Genomic DNA, 19,174 nt, shown 5'->3' on the forward strand with positions numbered 1-19,174 from the left:
CCTCTCCCCTTCAGTTAGTGCTCCGAAACCAATTATTACATAGCCAAGTGGTTCCACGAGTCTACTGGTCTGGAATGCCTTTTGGACATTTAATAAGGATAGACTTGTGTATTTTGTAAAGTCACCTCCAGTCCTTTATATTTATGTTATGCTTGAAATACAGCAAAATGCTTTCAAATAAGCAATGACTTTGAAAAGCTGTCACAAGTATCACGGCAGGCAAGTAAGACATCATACTTTGCTTACCTTAGGCAGAAATATGTATCTCAGAGCAATAGAGCTGTAGCCTCTCAATTAAGTCTTCAAAGAGAGGCTGCTTATTTCAGTGATAACCTCCTTTAAAAGCTTAATGTCTAAGAAAGGTCATTCTGAGAGAGAAAGAAAAACAACCTATGACCGAAAGACACAATCTCTCATGACTAGAGGAAAAGACTCCTACCTGAAAGCTTTTCTTCCACCTGGTTATATTTTATGGTCCCATTCACACCAGAGGGAAGAGTGACAGGAACAAAACAAACTGCTTTTCCGGAAAGCATCTCCCTTCACTGCTCTGATAAACTGGTAACCAGCAGGGACTCTGACAGGCTTTCAGGTGACTAATCTGCTCGCCCAGTGATCAATGAATGACTACAGTAATCCGATTGTAAGGGCTACAGGCTTCCCAACATAGACACATGCTGGGGAAGCTGCACTGAAAAAAAAAAGCATGAACAGAAAGTGGTGGGGGAGAAAGGGGAACAGATGTGAAGTCAGGAGAGTGCACTGCTGGCAGGGAAGGAGAAATGAGGTCGAGAGCCAATAAGCAGGAACAGCAGTATCTGCTGAACAGCATTTGCTCACCAAGAGCAGCAATATTAGGCCTCTCTTTAAAAAAATAAAAACAGTGTGCAGAAGACAAGCATCAGCAAAATGGGTGGCTGCAGAGCATTACAGCCCACAGAAATACCTTGGCTGTCAGCCTGCCCTGCTGCCATCACTACCCACACTGCATGTCCTCTGCCTTGAAAACAATCAGTGATGCTGCTGCCTGGTGAGAGGATGCTGGATAAACCTCAAGGAGAGCGCAGTGGATCAGATATTTTGTTTGTCATCCATGGCAGAACTGCAAGACAGGATACTCTCCTAGGAGTCAGCCCTCATGTAGCAAGCACTCCACTTTGATACCATACCTAGAGAAAGCTGGGGAAGGCAATTAACTGCCTCTCTTACATGGAGAGAATGTTTGCAAAAGAAGAGAAGCTTCCTACATGCACTATTGATTTGGTTTGGCACAACAGAGCCCATTGTATGTCCCACCCCAATTCCCACTCTCCTTCCAGTCTGTAATCTTGTGTAGTGCACTCAGGTATTGGTGTGAATGTCAGGTGCTTAAATATCCCTTTGACACATTTTTTCTACAGATGGATCTGACCTGTAATTCCTTGTCAGTGATTAGTTAACTAACAGAGAGAGCCACATGTCAGAAGGCTTATCCCAGACATGAGGCAGACCTGAAGAACAGTCACTATGTCTGTGAGTGGCCTTACCTTCCAACTAGACCAGTTATTACCAGGAGCTGTCTTGCCTTTATACTCTGATTGTCTCAGGCTCAGCAAAGCGTGAACACCAACTCACTACACAGGTACATCCAAAGTCAATTCAATTCTCCTCACCTCAGTTTCCTATTCATAAAAAACTGATTAAAATGTTCAACCACCCTGATAAAAAGCCTATTAATATTAATATTCAACTTCAGTACCCGCAATCTCCATCAGCATATAATCGCCATATATTTCAGGTGACCTGAATGTACCCTGCACATCCCTTTTTAAGGAAGTGGTTTGTTTGTTTGTTTTTAAATGGGATGCCTGGTGAATTTAAAAAATGGCTTGTATACTTATTTTCATAACATAGAACAACAAGAAAATTGTAATATGAGATGTGAACACCAATTCAAATACAAAAGCTTGCACATACAATAACAGAAACAACTCAGTCATGCACGTTTTTTAAAGACTTTAAAGAAAATTTGTGCATCAGCCCCAAAGTCTCCTAATTTTGATTTTCCTTTGTATAAAAAACAATGTAAAGGTGTAAAGGAAAAAAAAAATCTAACATTCTCAGAGTTGCAAATGGCACCAGGAATGTCTATAATTGAACGTTTGAGTAACCTGGACCATGTTTATCACCTGTCAGGTTTTCCTGCATTAGACCAATTAATCTGGCATTACCCAGTGCACCCGACTCACGGTTCAGTTAGAAAAAATTCTCACAGTGAAGACACTTGTTAGACATGTTTTCAAAGAAGTACTGCTCAATCTCTGTAGTTCATGTCTCCCTGTATTTCAGCTGCAAGAAACCACTGACACAGGGAAGACGGATGTCAGGATTCAATTTAGTCTACTTAGTCTTTTACAAGGCCAAAATTAGCTTCACCTTGATTAACTTAGTTTCTCCACAGACTACCTAATGGATCTACCCCAATTTACTCGGCCTTTAGATCACTTACTTAAGGAAGAGTCATCTTACTTAAGTGATCTGATGCTAATTTCTCACTTTAAATAAGCATAAGACTGATTAGTTTGAATTTTTTAAGACCACGGCATTTCTTATGCCCCATCCATATGAAGTGTGGGACTTTTCAACACAGTGCCAAAAGCCTCCTACAAATAGCTAAGTACCTTCAGTGTTTTTCATACAAACCCAAGGAATAATACTGAGGCTGTCAGTGCTGGACAGAATTTATCCTTCTTAATAATAAGGAAGCAAAAGACAACCATAAATGAATCTGAGACTGATGACTTAGAAGGAATGCTATGCCACAATAAGCCTAGCTAATTATCCAGGGCCCACTGCAAAGTACTGGAAAAAATCCCACCTTTGTATTTGACAGGACTTGGAGCAGTAGCCCTTTATGGGGCAAAGGGCCTTTAAAATGTTTTCTACATTAACCCCACAAAAGAAAATTTCCTTTGACAAAAACAAAACAACAGACATTCCAAATGGCAAAGAACACACAGAAGTTGATCAGAAACCATAATATGTGGCTAGATAACACCTGTAACCTACCAGCAGGTTTAAGCACCATCCCATAATATAATTCAGACAGGGATTGAACAGTTTGCCACTGACTATCCTTACTGCTGAGTTTTCTGAGTTATCTGTGAGCTGAATTTAATTTAGAAAAATAAAATTGAGTTTTATTGTTAAGGCAGACTATTCACTCCAGGTAAAGTTTCCCCAGTGATCGCAGCACAATGTTCCTTCATGAGATCCTTACAGTACAATAGCAAAGCCAAAAATGGCAATATGAAGTGAAATGTAGACCCAGACGGACTCAGAGATGTGTCCAAGGACCACAGTAGCAAGTTAAGGAAAAGTTGGATTCTGACACTGGTTGAATACTGATGATAAGCCAAGAATATCCATTCCTTCTCATATTAAATAAAAATTACTTGCCACATACAAAAGGAAAATATTTATCTAACAATGAATTAACAAACTGAGCACTGCATGAAATGCTTAAATCATCTTGGAGAGAAAAATGAACTGGAGAAAGACGGGTTACAATTCAGAAACGGTTTTACAGACTTTATTCCAAAAATCAGTGTCCGGTCAGGAGACGATTTTTGAGGTTTTCTCCCTTTCTGCATGTACAACGATTTTTTGCTGTAATCTGCTTGCAACAGCTGAGCATTTAGAGAAGCCTTAGTGGCAGCATTCAGAGACTCAGAGAACTCTAATGCCAATAAGCTTTTGCTAGAGGTTCTGATGGAAAAAAGATACATGAACAGATAAGAGATTTGGAGACCACGATTTTAAATTTTGTACTATTTTTGGCAGACAAATCCACATTGATCTGAGTCTTGGGGAAAGTTACTGTAATCCTCATGGCAACAGGGACATAATGAGTTTTAGGGACGAAGCAGAGGGGACAGCTAAAAATGTAAAAATGTTGAACACATGGGTTTACAGCCTATCATGCATGTTCTTAATTCTGCTCTTGTTCCTCTCACCCTGCTATTCCATGACTCCCAGAAAATAAAATGGGATGCAGAAGAGAGGAACTAACTCCCCATAATGGTGGTAATGCAGCTTTCTAGCCCCAGACTAGCTAAAGAACAGGAGGAATCCCACACAGTGCAACAGTGACTACGTAGCCTGAAATAGCCCAGCAGAGTACACAAGCCCAGGGAAAGTCTAGGTCACTGCTGCTCCCACGTTAGCGTTGTATGTCAACCCTAAAATAACTCAGCAATGGTTAGTAAGAGAGGTGCTGTCTTTTTGCTTTCTGAGTCCCAGTGAAGGATCAGCAGGTCCCATGTCAAAGACAGCTCCCTCGAGGTGGGGGGCTCTTGACGAGCCCTTAGCTAAGGCAGATGAAATGCTTCAGAGAAATTATAAGTGATAGCTTTGAGAACAGATTAGTTTCAGGCTTATTTTAAATCAGTGGTTTCCTACTTTGTACTTTTTTTCAGGGGTGGGAGGGCAGGGAGGGAACAACTGCATTTCCAGTCTAGTAATCAAGAAATTAACTCACAGGTTTACCAGAATTTGTTTTCATTTTAGGCTTTTATGTGAATTCATACAGACAGAATAGGGGCAGGCATAGCACTGAAGTGCCATAGACAAACACCCCAGAACATTGCAAAGTAAAGACAAATCTTGAGATCCCAGGGATCACAGTACATTTCCCATCAAACTGCACGTACAAATTTAGGGCAGGTGTCTCATATTGGCCTCCTAAGTCACCAACGTGCCTGTAACAAATGTGGATAGAGCCTTCCCAAATCTTCATTCGCGAAGCCCAGCCATGATGATGATTTAGTCATAGACAAAAGGAATAGTTCCCTTGGCAGCTGCCCCTCACAGCCTGTTGGACAGGCAGTGACCAACTATATAAATTTGGAAAAATATCATTTACAGGTGACAAATACCGAATACAGTCTTGATTGCAGAGGGAGGAGGAGTCTGAGGGAGGGGGATTGAAGAGAGAGGGAGATGATCATCTCCAGGCCGTAAAACAAAACACCTGTATAAACTGATGCCAGGGGAGATTGAAAGAACAAAGACCATAATACGGAAGAATACTACCTCACTGTTGAATTTATCAATGGAATTCTGTCATCTCTTTTCTTCATTGTGAACTCTGATCTTTTAGACTATGTTTGTTCAGATCCTAGTGCAGAATTATGGCTTTCGCAGACAAATCAACTATGTCAATTCAGCACTGGTACACTTCTCCCAGAACAGCCTCACTGCTCTCTGTGCACTAAGCCCTTGGTAAGGTCAGATCATTAATACCTTTTTCTGAAACATGCATATTATTTTACACTACATAGTCCTTAAGCACTTCAGTTGCACATACCTCCAAGGGGCAGAAAAAGTACCCAGCTGACAGAAGCTTAGAAAAAATTTGGAATCCACTTACAACCATCTCTTTTAAGGGTCCAAGATTATTTTTGTTAAAAAATATTAGTTTATATGATTTTAGTAATCACAATAGGTTGAGAGATTCACCTTTGACTGTGACCTGAGCACTGCAAGATGCCTGTCCTTTGTTGTTTTCAGCCAGACAGGTATAAATGCCATCATCTTCTGGTAGGGCATCTTGGACAGTCAGTTTTGCAACTCCATCTTCAAAAGTGGAATGGGCATATTGAATTGGCTGATCTGCAGACAGAAAGGAAGAGAACTGACTTAATACAGCCACAAGTTTCAAAAGCACATCTAGTTTTCAGTGAAATCTGGATGCCTAACACCAGCCAGTATATTAAAGTACAGAGCCAAATCCCTCTCTCTGGTGCACAGCCACTGCACTCTAGTGACTACAACCAGCAGCACCCCAAGCACAAAGTGCTTTACGGTTGTCAGACAAAGCTCACCATTAGATTCACTGAGTGCCACCTTGAGTAGCCCAAGTGGGGAAAGGTTTATCTTTGCATTTTGGATAGATTCTCTTTCAGCTGGATAAGACAGGAACTGCCTTGTGTGTTTGCTTCAGACATTATTTGCATCTTGTAGTTTGCCTGGAACTAGGTAAAATGCAGATAAAACTAGATGTGCAAGACCTGTTGGGCATGGAAGAGCACTTGAAGTCCTCCACAAGGTCCTCTGTAGTGGAAGACATTCCAAGAGAGACAGCAAGATTTGTGGCTGATTTACAGAAGTCAATCTGCACTACAGTGTTAGTCCAGTAACAGACAGGTGTGGTCTGATCTGTGGTGATGTGACTATTAAAGAAGTTCATTTTAAGAAACTGGTTCCTTAAATTGCTTTGGAATGTGTTTAAATATTACTGTAGGTGGTTTAAAGTTGCCTTGCTATTGTTTCAGGAACTGTCATCAATCTTAGCCTTGCTTTCTGAAATGCTTCTGCAATCTGTTTCCCCAATATTAAATAGTTTCCACTACTGACTCATCTTTGGTTGCTTTCCCAGCGTATGCAATGCTTAAGAGGGCCTGATACCTGTGCATAAACATCGTGCTGGAAAAAGGAATTACAGTCATCTAAGAGAGGAGGATGAAACAGAGAAATTGTGCAGGACTGAATCAGGCATCTGTCATTTGGGAGTTGATGGTCAAAAGGAAGGATCAATATTGATTTCATTGCCAAAATCACTTCAAAATAGGACAAAGCTCTGGGGTTTCTAAGAAGCAGCTCTGTACTATGAGGATAAATTAAGTGATGTGACAGATTTTTCTCTCATCTCTGATTTTCAACACTGGCAAACTCAGAAGGCAGGCATTGTCTGTGCACTATCTATCTGCATAAAAAGTTATTTTATATTGTTCCTTTATTTATAAGCCATCTGTTTGTTAAGTTAGCAAATGTTCTATTGCATTAAAAATTGGGGTGAATATTTAATCAACTACCCAGAAAACTCCAATTTTAGAATAAACTCTCTCCACCTTTGTCACAGGTCACATATTCCTATTACTGGTTCCCTTGAGCTTCTTTTCACTCAGTTTATACACAGACTGTAATAACTATTATGTTGAACCACATAGTTTTTGCACGTGGAAATAGCACTGCACTCAAATATGCAGATGTAGAGCTAAAGCCCAAACACACAAAGTTTTCTGTAAGAGGACACTGGGCACTGGACTGCCTTCCTAGTCCAACTATGGAATATCTATCCTGTCTGGGATTCTGACATTCAAACTATTAGTGGGGCCAAATGATGCAATGATGCCACATCAGAAATGCATTCAAGATAAAAGCTGCACCATCAAAACCAGAAAAATGCCTTTTTATTTCTGTCCTAAGTAAGTGTTCTGTGTGGAAAAATAAAACGTGGACTCCTTCCCAATGTCCTCAGATCTTGTCAGGGTTCTATTTCACTCCAGCTTCCAACAACACTGTGGCTATTTTTCAGCAGTATTCACAAAATAGTGAATTCACTTACAGATCAGCCTTTTCATTAGGCTCCAGAAAAGAAACACAAGCGTATAAGCCCTTAGGAATAACCTGCAGCAAGATTCTAAGTTACATCCATAGTACTTATATTTTGATGTAATAAAAACAACACTCCCAGTAGTGAAATGTTCCCTTCTCCAGAGGCAGAACAGTCAAATCTCCATGACAGCTTGGCAGCAGGAACAATAACAAAAAATACCTTTCTACTGGCATGTTATGCCTGAAGAAAGGAAACTTTCCCCTGGCTCATTTATTAAAAGTTTTCTGGACAAATCACAAAGCTATCCTAAAACCAAACACTACTCAGAGAATTGTTATGCTAAACTCACGGTCATACTGTTCTTAAATTCAGCAGAAAGAGGTTCAATTCAAGTCTGTGAGAAAAAAAAAAACCTCAGAAAACAATATGAATAGAAAGATACTTAAAATAGTAATACACTCCTTATTTCTGCAATTGAAAAAGAAGTTACCTGTAAAGTACTTAAAGAAGACAAAGTAAGTTGGAGTGACACACTGAAGTATTGTCAAGAGAGCACATGTAAAAAGTTATTTATAAGGCTTTGGTGAGGCCAGACCTAAAACATAAGAAGTTTACTTTCAGGGAATTTGCCAGTAACTCAGCAAAAATTCAGAAAGAAACTTAAAATAAAGGTAGAGTGAGAGCAATAGGGCAAAAGAACCACCCTAAAAAAGTTGTAGAAAAGCTTTAATGGTAGAGTTGCAGAGAAGTGTAAGAGCTCTAATAAAATTCATAGTTCAGTCAGGTACACTTATTTGTGCAGTCTATGAATATGGAAAAAGTACTCATCCTCACAGATTCTGAGATGTAATTACAGACAATGCAGAGCACACACCATCTACTTTTTGTCTTGGCTGACCTTAAAGAGAGATCACTCTGCATAATGCTTGGAAAATGTTTGAACTCACATGTAGTCACAGCTGGTAAAAATTATTGGTATCTAAAGTAGTACTTCTACTTGTACAAGAAGTTATTGCAAGGCTTTTAGTTCTCTGGTGGTTTGGATTCCTTAGAGATTGCAGGAAGGCAGACTGGACACCATGAAGGCTGTTCAGCATCAAGGGATGGCCAGCCTGGAAGGGAGACTGTTCTGCTTTCTTACTTCCTTTTTTTTTTTCCTCTTCTCTGTGTTTCTTCTGATATGATAACTTGGCCTTTACATTCATCTCACCGAGATATACATCCTTTCCTCACGATTCTGCTCAAAAATTAATTCTGGCCTGTCAGATTCTGCTCAAAAATTAATCGCTGTCATGCTTGGGAGATAATTTGCATTTGATATTTTCTAGTGAACTTTACCATCCTGTCCCATAAGATTTTTATTTCTATGGAGTGCTGCAAAGGTGCTGTGTTTTGAACAGCAGTGTGGTTGCTCTCAGCAGACTGCTTTTTCCTCTGTTGCAGCCAATCAGTTGTGAATATAAAAAGCTTTATATTCCAAATATGGACCACAGATGCTAACACATCTTTTTTAAAAACCAAATTTCTCTGCCTGCCTCAAATTATATACTGTGAATATACTGTTTTCTTCATATGGTCAGCTGATGAAAGACTCCACCAAAAAGCCACTGTTATGTCTGCTTGGAGTAATATTTCAGGACCAGACATACAACTTTCTCCTTTATTTGATCATGGATATAAATATGAGAAATTCGTAGTATCCAGCTAGCTTGTAGACAGGAAGGAAATGTTTGCATTCAAATGGATATCAAAACAGCCAATTTGATCCTTAAGTAAAATAGTGATCCTAGGAGTGTACATGGAATTATCAACATTAAACAACTGTTTATAATCCATTCAAGTTTGTATCAAAATAGCATATAAACAGTTATTTCTCACAATCAGATGCAAGACAGAAAAGCATTAAACTATAGTGATATGTTTTAGGAGTCTGGAATGAAAGTTGTGTGCTTGTGTCTTTAGAATAATATATGATGTCCCTGATTTTCATTATTATGATAGTTTCTGTTACTGAGACTCATGACTGCCTTTTGATTTAAGAGCAGAGTTAATACACTGACTTTTTACAGAACCCTGATAATTTGAAATCCAACTAACTACAACAAAAATCCACCTGTATTTTCCTCCTCATAATATTGATCCACCTGCAGTCAGAAGCTTGGATGCAATATAAACATGGTCATACCTGAACAAGGGCAGACTTATATGAGATCAGTGAGAAGAAAGGTCAACGTAGAACAAACATCCTGAAAAAAGGCAGAGGGGCACAGTGCATCACAGAAACATGTTGCTTATTTATCTCTAAGCTGTATTTTTCAGGAGATTACAGTCTTCTAGTTAGCACAGCAGAACACGGTTACATAAATGGAGGCTGTTTCTGTGCCTGATAAACTGTAGGTCACTTGAAAATCAACCCAAAGTCAGTCATCTGAGACAGGAAGATGCTCTCTGTGTGAAGATAACTGCGTATAAGTAGATCATTCAATGACTAAGGGAACAATTCATGACCAAGGATACTCTTTTATAAAGATGAAATGACTGACCCTGAGCTGCAAGACAATTCTTGCAGAGCCCAGCAATGATTCTACTCACATGTCTAAGGGAGGAACTTCAGAGTAGCCTTCAGATAGAGAAACAAATTTTGTCCAATGGGAGAGTGTCAGAACCTTTACTCACATGTTTGGTGTCGTAAATAAAGCACTGGCCTTTCTATTCTAGTCATGGGGTTATTAGGAAGGTGAACAGACCATGCTGTGGGAACATACCAATCTCAAGGTCATGGTTCATTTGCCCTGCCACCTTTTTCAGTTATCCTGCTTACTTTGAATGACTAAAGAAAAACAGAGATCATGTGCAAATAATTAATTTCAAAATAATCCTGGAAGAAACATCTTTATGGCAAAGAATGCTATTCCTTGTTTATAATCACACACGCACACGCACACACACACACACATCCCCCAAGATAGATAGCCTGAGAGAGTCTGCAAAAAAATCAATTGCACTTCAAGAGTAAGAGAGGTAATCAAGGGTTAAGCTGCATAAATTTGTCTAGTGTTTAATAGATATGGCTTTAAATGGAAAGAGCCCTTAGCCAAAGCATGTAGTGCCTGGATTTCTGAAATCATTTGAAATCTAACCAAAACGCTGATGTTTGGGCCTAGCTCTGGTATTAAGGGAAAGTTAAGGAACTTGACTGTTCAGTTGCGTAATGAGGGCAGGGTAGGAGATTATACAGTCTGATAAAAGTAAAAAATATTTTGCTTTTCAATTTATTTTTTTTAGTCAGCTTTAGGCAAATATTAGAATGTCAAGGAACATATTTCTAGCAGAGAAGTAACTAGAAGAGCCATGGTTTCAAGATCTTGGGAACATAGCTGCTAATACCAATTATAATGTGCCCAGGTGATGGAAGGCTAGAATCAGGCATTGGTTTCCTTCCTACTGTAAAGAGGGATATACTGCACTTATTTTGTGTAGAACTTATTAACCCTGCAGGATCACAATGCCTTCTTCAGAGGAGAAGCTCGTGCCAAAAGTGTGGGGGCAGCACAGGATTCAGCACAGGGCAGCAGCACCCCAGATTTGTCACACATGGTGAGAGACTGTTTGACACAGCCCAGGACACTCACCTGGGCACAGCCTGGTCATCAGCACAGCACAGACGTGTCACAGCCGGTGAGGGACAGTGTGACACAGCCCAGGTAAAACCCACCTGGGCACAGCTCTGTCAGCAGCACAGACGTGTCACAGCCGGTGAGGGACAGTGTGACACAGCCCAGGTAAAACCCACCTGGGCACAGCCCTGGTCCTGGTCACCAGCGCTCCCTGCTGGGCACACCGCGGAACTGCGGCAACGCAAACCCTGCTCCACCCATTCTTCGCGCACGTGATGTGAGTGTAAGTAAATCTTCTTCAGGTGCCCCGGGGGGTTGTATTGGGGTGATTTAGAATGCTTTGTGCAGTATTCAGTCTATGGGTATCAGGTGTTGCAAAGCAGGGGATTCCTTACCATTGAGAAGCCACGTGATGTGAGGCACAGGGACCCCTCCCACGCAGCACTGCAGCACGAAGTCTTGCCCTTCGCTCACAGTGCAGCCTTTCAAGACACTGGAAAAGCATGGAGCAACCTCTTCAACTTTAGGCCCTTTAAAACCAAAATGAAAACAGTTCCTTTAATCAGCTTTAGCACTTAGCGACTTTTTCTAGGTGTGCTTAGGTGACATGGCTGGGCTAAGCACGGCGATATGTTTTATTGAGGCATAGAAATGATTTTGAGCAGTGGACTGGTATAAAAAAGGGGAGTTTTCTATTATCTACAAGGCAGGCACTGTCAGCCCTCAAGCTCTGTTTTCTGTGCCAGAATCCACCATTTGCAGCCAATCACTGTAAGCGTATGCAGCATATTACCAGAGAGCTCAGCACAAGGAACAGGAAAGATAATTCTTCTCTCCTCTTGTCTGTCTTCTCCCAGTCCCTCTCCCAAATCTCCCCTGGCTGGCAGTGAGGAAGACTTAAGGATGCAGTTTATAAGTCTCTCATGAGACAGAAAGAGAATATCTTGGATATTCTCGTTTAACTTCAGGTACAGCAAAATGCTGCATAAACATGATCATAGATACAGGACAAAACCTAAAACCAGGTGTAAACATTAGAATTGAGGACAAGAATTGCTAGAGGCCAACAAATTTTTCAACCAGACTTAGTAACACAGTGCCTTCAAGCTGAAAATAATTTGTCACTGGGACGTGTACTTGAATTTAGCAAAATGCAATTCTCATTCCTTCCCTTTTCTTCTTATCAGCTTTACTGCACCGGATTGTTTTGTGCTTTAAAAACATTTCAATTTTTCAGTGTTCTATAGAAATGCTAAGCAACTTCAAAAGAATTAAATGCAGAACAACAAAATCTTTGACGACTTGAATTAAATACAAGCATCAACAGAAAACCCGAGTAAAGAATAGGCCTCCCTTGGTACAAAACAATCATTAAGATGGTTTTAGCTATACAAACAACAAAAAATGATAAGTCAGAAGGGAAACTGATGCAAAAAGTGGCTTGCCAGCTGTCCCACACCACATTACTCACAGGGGTAGGAATCTGAATTAACCTGCATTGAGGAGTCAAATAAAAATCATGTGGTCACCACCCTCTGACAGTTTAAAAAAGCCCAGCCACAGCTTTCAAAGTGCAGATGTGCTCACGAGAGCTACTCACTCCTGACAGTTAACAACCAGCTGGTGGAAGTCTGGCCTTTGGCATTGACAGCTGTACAGCTGTAAGATCCACTGTCCCTCAAACAAGCTTTCTTTAACCATAGGCAATGAATCCCATCTTCTTCATATATTTGAACATCTTCTCCAGCTTTAATAGGTCGACCTTCTTTGAACCACTGCGTGTCTGGTTTTGGTTTCCCTGAAACTAGACAATCAGGCATTTGGCTTTTTAGGAACAGGTATTCTCCTAAGTGTAATTCCATTATTTACTTTACTGTAAATTAGGTACAACTTGCACATACATAATTATAGAAACCTTAATGGACAATACACAGAACTATTGTAAAAGAAGACAGTTTGATGTCCCTGCTTTAGGTGGTGCTGTACGAACAGGCAGGAGGGCCTGTGAAAGCAACCCTGATCACTGTTTGCAGAGAGGATTCACAGGAGAGTTTCTTGGATTACTCATTAAAGTCCATTAGGGATGTTCCACTGTAACTCCCTGCAGACACCTTGCCCTTGCAGATAATTATGAGTTTGTGCTTTGGGTTCAATGCCAAATGAAAAGTCATTCACTGGCTTCCATAAAAACTGAGTAATATTCTTTCTCTACAATAGGACTACATTTCCTACCGAACAGGATGATGGATTAATTAAAGCTTGCAAAATGTTTGAGATGTTCTGACAGAAAACAATTCACGTTTTTAGTACTAATGTACCTGAAAAATAAACTATTCAAAAGATGCCATGATCTTTGGAATTTTTTTGCCCCTCCTTACTCTCTGAGCTTCTGATATAAATTGTATTCTGTACTCATGGGGCAAGAACTATCAGGAAATGAAATAAATTACCATGGTTGTGAGTGTGATTTTTTTTTTTCTGCCTCCAGAGACATAAAATCCAATTTCTCTCTCATTTGTGGGAACACTTCAAAGTGCGAATATAATTTAGGAAAAAAATAGCAGAAAATGCTTCCAAATTATTTTCTACTAAAACTGGAGTTGAAAAAAAAAAAAAAGATAAGTGTTCCAAATCTACTCCCCATATTCAGCAAAACGCAGCACTTGTTACGCTTCTGAGAGGGTTAAAACGTGGTCAAATTTTGTGGAGCAAACTCTAAATCTCCCTTTTAATTCTGACTTTATGATTTCAGCTGTTTGGAAGCACTCGGATCAGGTTGACCAAATATGAGATGTAAAATCAGATGCCACAAGGGAAATGCAGTGACTGATTGTATTTCCTTATCCGATAATTTTTTTGGCTCAAGGGCAATCTAACTAATTACAGTTCTGGAAAGTGCACCATCCATTTACTCTCTTGCAACTTCATACAGGAGGGCCTAAAACTACCTCCTAGAAAGAGCAGCAATGGTTGTATCTGGGGAAACCCCAGATGAGAGAGGAGATGGACACTGCAGTATGGGATGGTTTGAAAATTTCATTAAGACAAGTACTGTGGAAATAGCATTGGATTCTGCATCTATTTCCAACAGGCTTTAGGAGGAGAACTGGCTGAGAAAGAGGAATTGCTTCCCCATTTCCACACACAGAAGGGGAACCTGACTAAACCCAGGGCCTCTGATAACTTTCATCCCTTTACCTTTGCTCTTGAATTTAACCTCCTGGCCCTCTGATGCTTCCAGGCTCTGTGGATGGCTCTCAAACCGAGGGAGAATTCCCAGAGGCTCCCTCTTCTCCTCCGTTATAGCCTTCTGGGCTCCAGATCTGTTTTCTGCTTCTCTACTCCTTGGACTGGCTTGCCTTGTCAGAGGTGCAGTTTGTTGAGCTGACATCAGGAGCTGCACAGCCCTTTTCCTCTCTTCCCCCTGTCTCATGGAAGTGGCCTGGGGTTCTGCCTTTGGTTCTGGTTGCAGTTTGACAGCTTGTAGTGTGATGGTGCTTGAAGTTTTCTGCAAGACTGGAGGTCCCTTTTTGCCTTCTTTATGTTCTTGAGGAGACACTGCATTGGCTTCTTGGTACTGTCCCTGCTTACTTTCTTTGGCTTCTCTGGTGAAGTAAAAGGACTCTTTCTTTGCTGACACCCTGTCTTTGGATTCAACCATGAGTTCTGTGCTGCTGGATTTCAGCTCTTTAGCAATCCCATTGCTAGTTGACTGTTTGGATTCTAAATTTTCAACAGTTTTAACAGCAAGTGTGGTTGGTTTTGATGGTATGCTGAAGGAAAATGAGAAGTTTAGAGATATATGACACTGCGTAAAGACTAATTATTATCAGCACTGATATAAATGTGCAAGCCCTTAGCAAGAAGGTGAAATGATTAGCCTTTAGATTCTTTCACACAGATGAGCATGGATAAAAGAAGTGGAGTGAAAAGCTTCATAAAATGCAGTCAGGGCTCAGACACTGTGTCAGCTGAGGAATTTCTGGATACAGATCCACTGCTCAAGTTCTAACAGGTTTTGTGAGTCAGACACTAAACTTTCACACACTGCTTTAGATAGGGAGCAATTACACAAGACCCTGAATGACCATGATGTAACACTACTTCATGCTTTCATAAATTGAGGTCAGGTATAATTATAGCTCAAATATCACATAAAATAGTTCCCTCAAGGGAAATGAAAATGTAAATTGTGCAGCAAAGTTACTATTTCTAATTATGGTGTCTTATAATTCAAGTGATTTTAAAAGAGGACTGATAGGAAACTTGACCAAAGCCTAGAGAAGGGAGAGGGGGTTTTGGCAAATTAAAAAAAAAAATAAAATTGGGTGGACATAGCAATGTCAGCTATGGATTTATTAGGTTGAGTTTCTCAGAATTGTGATGGATCTTCTCAGTATTTTGGGGACACAACAGTAGATGACTAATTGGAGTCTTTAATCTAAGCTTCCTTCATTGAAGTTGATTGCCCTGACCACTATGTTATTACCTGTAGAGCACTGTGTCTGTGTCTCACATTTCTAAAGTATTATTCCAAGGCAGAATTGGAACATTTCCCTTTGAAATAAGGGAAGAAATTTCTAGCACAGCTCTGGCTTGCTATACTCAGTGCCATTGACTTATTCTTTTAGGGAGACTTGGGATATTTATTGTGGTACTTTCTTCAGCCAGAGTTAAATGTACTAGAGATTTGCAGTTACAACTGTAAGATTTTTACATTTTACAAAATATCTCTTTTTTTGTGTGTGTGTGTGAATAAATCACGGAGGATGCAGAACTACTCTGGAGAATGCAACACATGAGGAGTTCTGGCTGTAGAGCTGCACAGTTTCGTTTACACTACACTTACTTTCAAGTATGTTCCTAAAAATCACACAGATCTGAAAAACAGGGTAGCCCAGCATTTTCAGTTCCACTTTGCAGCAGCCATGGAGTCAGGACAACATGAACATGCCATTTCAAAATCTCATTCAGGGCAGGTAAGGACAGATTAAGCATCCTGAAGACTGTAAAGCAACTTGCCTTTGTGAAAGTGTCTTACACAGACAGCTTAGAGCATTTAATTCCTGCATTTTCTATTCATGAAGAAAAGTAATTTTACAAAATATTTTTTAAAAATATTATAATAATTTAACTTTAAAAATCTTGATGAAGCCTAAAATACTATTTTTTTTCTTGCTACTTCACTCACACTTTTGTATGTATTTTTGGACAACAGCACAGACCATGGCCATACTACATTTTGTTTATGGTAACAAAGAACAGCCAGCTCAGTACTGACAAGATTCACTCAGGTTTTTGACTTCAAAAAGGAAATTTGACCCTCTGGTACAGCATATAATTTCTATTCACAGGCTTGGGGTTTTTTTCACATTATATAACTATTTGACTAGATGGAAGCAGTGAGCATAAAACCATCTGAATTTTGCTTTCCTGGACCAGACCAGAACTCTGTTCTTCATAATGTTGCCACCAGTTCCACCAACTATTTCACAGGAGTCCGGGTTCGGGTCCCGGTCAGAGGAGTCCCCCGGGTAGATGGAGCTCGTTAGCCCTGTAAGGCCATCCATCTAAGAGAAGGTCACTCTAAACAAACCTACGTCCTGAGGACCTCACTGCCACCGTCCGAGCTTGCTCGGCCCCGGCAGATGAACCTTAGGATTAAAGGGTGGGCTCAGCTCAGCGCACACTGTGTCTCACCTAAAAAATCCACTGCGCAGGCTCGAAGGGCAAAGACCCTTCCCAAATCTTCGTTCGCGAAGACTGGCCATACATTAACCAGGACAGCTGAATTTGGCAGTAAAAAAGAATCTCATTCCAAGTAAACATTTCCTAACTTCCAAATACAGACTGATCCAAAACCATTTATCACTTTGTGAGGAAACCTCATCCAATAAATGTCAAAATTAATGCACTGCAATTAAATATTCTGAGAAAGTACTGCATAAAAACATACCAAGGTGGCTGAGCGTATGTGTCAGTCTTATCTGGACCTTAAATAGAAAAGAAGAAACAGGTAACTTATACATATAATACTGCACATAATTCCATACATTTGAAAGATTTTAAGCAAAAAAGAACCTCCATTTTTAATCCAATGAAATCATGATTGACTGTCACCACACTGAAATTGGTATGGACCACAGCAAGCTGCTCAGCTGAAACACAAAGAGGTCTTGGTCCATACTGAGACATTTCTGGGTCATGTTCTCAAATCCCTTGAGAACTGAAGGATTTGTGAGCCTCAAAAGCTCTGTGTTGGGAGAGAGGAGTAAGGAAGAGATTCCAACTGAGAGGCAGCTCATCAAATCTTATGATAACTCCATAGAGATTGCAGAAGTGGAGAAAGACAAATCATCAATCAGTGCTACCCCTGAGCATGCTTTCAGTGAAATTGCAGCTGTCCTCTGGCTAAAACACAAAACCAAACCAACAGTAGGAAAACCTCCCAAAACATGGGCCTACCTGCGAACATTCACCAACTCATTTGCTGTGTAGCAAGTATTATCATGTTTAACATGAATAACACGAAAGCTAATGCATCACATTTTTTCACTTTGAAACACCACCAGGAAATCTGGGAGCATGGCTGAGCTATACTGATTTGCCAAGGTGCCTCATCAGCTGCATTGATAAAACTGAGCACATATTTGCCCACAGTCAGTCTCTCAGTATTTAATCCTCCAGGCATTTTCCCCAACCTTGACAGTATTTATTTCTCTTGGGGGTAGCATGAGTTGTGAGGAGAGAAATACCATTCCAGGTCAAATACAAACCACATCTCTCCATTTCCCCCTCATCAACACTTCAGGATGAAACTTGTTTTCTCCTGGTCAGATCAAAGTTGCACCTATGCTGTTGTCTACAAACTACAGTAGAAAAACATGTAATAATTAATTTGCAAAATAATGAATTTTTCAAGTCATCAATAAGCACTCCATAAAAATGCTTTCAGAGTCTCTGCCTCAGGGAAAAGACACAATCATATGGTGGATGATATCCTGACCTACACTGTGTTTTGCAAACAAAAATCCACATCTAAATGCTTGGACTTGCCATACCATTCAGAGTGACCAAAAGAATCTATTTACATACAACAAAAGTTGCAGTGGGAAAGGGAAATAACCCGTTGACCTCACTTCAATAAACCTGTCAATAAACAGTAACAGAAATATAAAAAATAAAGCTGAAAACAGATTGGATAAATGTAGAAGAGGAAGCTGAATAACTACTGGTTGCAAACAAGACAATAACATGCAACCCTGTCAATTAAAAACCTATTTTCCTCCTCCCCCTCTACCTTCCTCTCTGTGAACTTGGGAAAAAAATGTAGCTATTGCAGCAAAAATATCTCTATGTGAGATTGCATGGATTTGAAAGAAAATGTAGTAATTCTGAGCTTCTTGACTGTCTGTTAGCATCTTGCAGCAACCCTGACGACCTGATTTAATTGATAATGAAAGAATTAGGTATTATATATTGTGGTTAGGTAAGTGGAATCATCCAATTAGTCAAGGACGTTGCAAAAGAGTGCCCTTTTTACTGACCTGTACTAATCCAAGAAAGAATGCCCACATTATTCAGAGATGTGGTCAGCATCTGAAGCAAACATATACCACAACTGACTTTGTGACCCCAGTTCCGCATCATCTCTCAAGGCAGATGTACCCATTACAGAACAGAAAGCTCACCACTTCAGGGGGAGCAATTAAGGATAGAGTTTCATGTTTAGAAAAAGACTTATTGAAAAAACCCAGCCTTTTCTATAAAACCTCCGTTGAATAGGTAAACTGTAGAAGCTTCTTCTACAATGCCTTCATCAGATTGGAACCTACAGATAAAAAGTACAGCTTTAAGTTATATAAAGGTTCTGAGCATATATTGTGGTTTTGAGCATCCCAAATGTTAATCCCCTTGTTATTTACATTATTGATACCTTGCAGAGTGCCAGCATTGATGTGACCCTAAAAATCTCGCAACAAAAAATTACCCCACTGATCTTATGACTGCAGCTGAAGCCAGCAGCTGTTGATTGGATTATTTAATTGCGTCCAGTGACTGCTTACCCACAGCCTGAAGAAATTCTCTTTAATGTGGTTGCTGAAGGCTGTATTTTGAGGCCATTGCAAAGGGCACCCTAAGAAGTATCAAACTGCAAAACGAACTGTATATGATAAAG

General features: G+C 40.1%; 1 protein-coding gene across 5 annotated transcripts in view; it reads right to left on the minus strand.

The window, feature by feature from the left end:
• MYLK (myosin light chain kinase) overlaps positions 1 to 19,174 on the minus strand; it is a 205,509-nt gene that overhangs the window by 95,706 nt on the left and 90,629 nt on the right. For 4 of the 5 annotated variants that reach the window (XM_032693455.1, XM_032693454.1, XM_032693458.1 and 1 more), the window contains 5 exons: positions 16,952 to 16,988; positions 14,194 to 14,768; positions 12,596 to 12,799; positions 11,391 to 11,525; positions 5,500 to 5,652 (listed from right to left, as the gene is read on the minus strand). In XM_032693455.1, the coding sequence (XP_032549346.1) occupies positions 5,500 to 5,652; positions 11,391 to 11,525; positions 12,596 to 12,799; positions 14,194 to 14,768; positions 16,952 to 16,988 (1,104 nt within the window). The remainder of the gene's footprint in view (positions 1 to 5,499; positions 5,653 to 11,390; positions 11,526 to 12,595; positions 12,800 to 14,193; positions 14,769 to 16,951; positions 16,989 to 19,174) is intronic. The other variant, XM_032693456.1, reaches the window with a different exon arrangement.

This window comes from Chiroxiphia lanceolata, chromosome 7 (assembly GCF_009829145.1).
Source record: "Chiroxiphia lanceolata isolate bChiLan1 chromosome 7, bChiLan1.pri, whole genome shotgun sequence".
Lineage (NCBI taxonomy): Eukaryota > Metazoa > Chordata > Aves > Passeriformes > Pipridae > Chiroxiphia > Chiroxiphia lanceolata.